This window comes from Fukomys damarensis, unplaced genomic scaffold (genome assembly GCF_012274545.1).
Source record: "Fukomys damarensis isolate Sample0158 unplaced genomic scaffold, DMR_v1.0_HiC HiC_scaffold_14, whole genome shotgun sequence".
NCBI lineage: Eukaryota > Metazoa > Chordata > Mammalia > Rodentia > Bathyergidae > Fukomys > Fukomys damarensis.
Genome location: NW_022900926.1, coordinates 43,084,116 through 43,088,126, shown reverse-complemented (window position 1 = coordinate 43,088,126; position 4,011 = coordinate 43,084,116). Strand labels below are relative to the sequence as shown.

The window sequence follows — 4,011 nt, the reverse complement described above, 5'->3', positions numbered from 1 at the left end:
TATTTGTTTTTTTTTTTTTTTTTTTTTTTTTTTTTTTTTTTTTTTTTTTTTTTTTTTTTTTTTTTTTTTTTTTTTTCTTCCTTTTTTTGGTGGGGGGTACCGGGGATTGAATTCAGGCCTTTGTGCTTTTGAGGCAGGTGCCAGAACCACTAAGCTAAATCCCTGGCCCAGTCTTACAGTTTTAATATGTATATATGTATGCTGTGTTTGTTACAGGTCTTTCTCTTCAGTATCTTCGTTTAGTGTGAATTTGCGTTTTAAAAAGTAATAACTGCTATTGGCATTCATTCTAAAAAGACAGTATTACAAAGTGATTCTCCACTTAACGTGTACTACTGTACTTGTTAGGGCTAAGCAAGTTTTGTATAAATTTATAAAGGAGCTTCTTTTGAAATATTTTGTGGCATTAAAGTGTAGGAATATTTTCATTAAGATACAAATACATGCTTTAGAAATATGAAGCCATTGCCGGGCATGGTGGCGCACGCCTGTAATCCCAGCACTCGGGTGGCTGAGGCAGGAGGATCACTGTGAGTTCCACGTCAGTCTCAACTACATAGTGAGAACCTGTCTCAAAAAAACAAAACAAAAATATGAAGCCATTGGAGAACAGTGAACTATCATAATTGTGGTAGAGTCTACCTTACTGTAACAGCATACTGCTGTAAAAGGAATGGCTTAGAAACATAATACCTTTTTGTATCCCCTCAGCAATATGCCTAGTTTACTGCCTGAGGTCAATATTTGACTTCATCCTACTTACCACTTCATTGCAAGATTTGTCTTTTGTAGGGGGTTTGTAAGATTTACCTGACAGCCATAATAATGAAAGATTTTAGATGGGAAAACTGGGTATTGAATATACAGAAACTCTTTGATGTCATTTCCTCTCTTTTAAAAATTAAAACTGTTCACCTCACAAGCATAAGGTCCCCGAGTTCAATCCCCGGTAACGCCCCCCTCAAACTATTGTAAAATAAAAGTTTTATACTTTTAAAAATCTGTTGATTTGCTATAGCTTAGTTTGCTAGTCATTTTTGTTCTATTTTAATTGGAAGAAAATAAATTGAACCTCTTTTCCCCAACCTTATTTTTTTAGGATTCAAGATGACCAACGAAGAACCTCTTCCCAAAAAGGTATGCTTTTTTTGGCAGTTTTTCAGTACTTTTTTTAATAATAAAGCTTAAGGGTTTGTTTTTAATTGTTCTATGTGACTCATGCTGACCTCAAACTGGCAGCAATCCTTCTGCTTCAGCCTCCCAAGTGCTACGATTACAGGTGTGTGACAACATGCCTTGCTTTGAGATTAACTAATTTTTTTTTAAGAGTCGGTCTTTTTCCTGAAGTTTTGTTTCTAACCTGTTTTCCCATTCTACACTGTACCTTGAGTTTCTTTGCTCTTACATATATACTGTGCATATGCACAGTACAAAACTAACAGTTACAAAAAAAGTTTCTAGGAGGAATTTGTGATTCAGTGAGAAAAGCAAGGTATATGCTTTTTTAAAGTTAATATTTAAGTAAACAAGTATGGTATATATTAGGAAATTTGTGTACTCATTTTTGGACTCAATACATGAAATGAATAAAGAATTGTACTGTGTATTAGTAATGTGAGACTTACTTTATGCTTGCTCTGGCAGTCTTTTAGTTTCTGGTCTAATATTTTCCCCTGCTTTTCTTTTGTAATACTACTGTGTCGTTGGTTAATATTACACTTTGAAATGTTACATTGAGGGTGTGCTGGGGATCTCACCTACAACTCATGCTCCACATAGCTATAACCCAGTATCTTTAAAGACAAACTAATAATGCCTTCATTTTATACTGAACTGTAAGTACCTCACCTTTACAATTCACTACTCGGTATAGGGAAAAACAAAATACTTCTCAGTTTATGCTCCCTTTTTAACTTTTTTGAAATGATTATAGATTTCACAGGAAGTTGTAAAGAAATGTACAGGGAAGTTCTGTGCATACATTATTGAGCCTCTTTCAATGTTAACATCTTACAGCTGGGAGTGGTGGTGGCACATGCCTGTACTGTAATTCCAGCACTTGGGAGAGTGAGGCAGGAATATCACTGCAAGTTTGAGGCCAGCCTAAACTACATAGCGAGAACTTTAAAAAAAAAAAAACAAAAAACAAAAAACAAAAAACTTTTACGTATCTTTCAGACATCTTTAATAACAGTGTGAAAACCAGGAAATTGCCATTGGTACAATCCAATTCAGATTTCACCAGTTATACAGACACTCTATTCATATAGCTCTATATAGCTTTATTGCAGGTATAGCGTTGTGTAACCTTTACCAATTGGGACATAACCAAAGCATCACTTTGAGGCTCTTGTCTTACTCCTTTATAGCAACATCCAGTTCTTTCCTTTATCCCTAAATCCCTAGGAACTAAGCAGTTTTCCATTTCTATAATTATCTCATGAGTGTTATGTAAAGAAAATAATGAAATAAGTATCTTTTTTAAATTATATTTTTATTCAGCATAGTTTTATCAAGGTTTGCTCAAGCTGTTTCATATATCAGTAGTCTTTTTCTTGTTGATCAGTATTCCATAGTGTAGATGTGTCATAGTTTACTTTTACCTTTTGAAGGCTATTTGAATAGTTTTGGCTATTAGCATATAAAGCTACTGTGAACATCTGTTTTAATTTCTCTGGGGTATACACTTAAGAGTGCAAGTGCTAGTCCTACATGGTGATACCTGCCTGTAATTGAGCTGTTCGGGAGGCTGAGGCAAGAGGATTATAAGCCTAAGCCCCACTTGGGTAATTTATCAAGATTCTGTCTCAAAAAATAAAAGGGGCTGGAAATGTAGCTCATTGATAGAGTGCTTGCTTTTTTCATTGATGAGGTGCAGTGTTCCATTCTAAACTGGAAGTGGGTCGAGGGGACTGCAGGGTCATATAGCATGTCCATTTCTAGCTTTGTTTTTGTTTCTCACTTTTATACCACCCCCAAACCCAGTATTGGGAATGGAACCCAGTGACTTTGCACTGATCTCTACGTACCAGCACCTTTTAAAATTTATTTTGAGATAGGATCTCACTTTAGCTGTCCAGGCTGGCCTTGAATTTGTGATCTTATTTCCTCAGATTCTTAGGTATCTGGGATTACAGGCATGCATCATTATGTCCAGCTCCAGTAGATTGCCTTTTAAAACTTCTAATAAAATATATGTAAACATAAGTTAAGTACTGAGCCATAATCTCAAACTCAAGAGTTGTTTCATAGGTCTTAGTACGGTGTTCCTTTTTTTAAGATAGTTTTGCTGTGTATTCCAGGCTGGTCTTAAATTCACTGTATAGCCCAGGCTGATTTTAAACTCGAGATCTTCCTGCCTTGGCCCCGTAAGTGCTGGCATTGGTGAGATTATAGCCTGGCTCAAGAGTTCCTCTTGGAGCAGCTTTATATTGACTTCAAGAGTATTCCATTCATTTTTTAAAATTTTCTTTATAGGTTCGACTGAGTGAAACAGACTTCAAAGTTATGGCGCGAGATGAGTTAATTCTGAGGTAAAATGTTCTTTCAAAATATAAAAATATTTCTAATAGAACATTGAGATTTATGCTACAATGTTTGTGTGAAATAGTGTTTGTGGGAGTTTTTTGGATTTTTTTGTTGTTGTTGTTGTTTTGTTTTTGGTACCAGGGATCAAACTTATGACCTTGTGCTTGCGAGGCAGGCAGCAGAACCCCTGAGCTAAATCCCTGGTCCCTTGTTTTGTTTTTATTAAGTTACTTAACGTACTTTTTAAACATATTTGCTATGGCCTGTTTCTTCATTATAGAAATACTTAAGAAAGCAACACTTTCAAGAACTGCAAGGGCCCGGGGACTTAGCTCAGTGGTTCCACTGCCTGCCTTGCAAGCACAAGGGACCTGGGTTAGATCCCTGATACCAAAAAAATAAATACATAAACTGCGAGATTAGCATGGGTTACTTTTTTTTTTTTTTAATTGGGTTTATTGGTACAATCTATGTACAATAAAT

General features: G+C 35.6%; 1 protein-coding gene across 2 annotated transcripts in view; it reads left to right on the top strand.

Moving 5' to 3' along the window:
* The first annotated feature begins 1,056 nt into the window (after positions 1-1,056).
* Wtap (WT1 associated protein) overlaps positions 1,057-4,011 on the top strand; it is a 23,270-nt gene continuing 20,315 nt past the window's right edge. For both annotated transcript variants that reach the window (XM_010631066.3, XM_010631067.3), the window contains exons 1-2: positions 1,057-1,137; positions 3,478-3,533. In XM_010631066.3, coding sequence (XP_010629368.1) covers positions 1,108-1,137; positions 3,478-3,533 — 86 coding nt within the window. In that variant the 5' untranslated portion in view covers positions 1,057-1,107. The remainder of the gene's footprint in view (positions 1,138-3,477; positions 3,534-4,011) is intronic.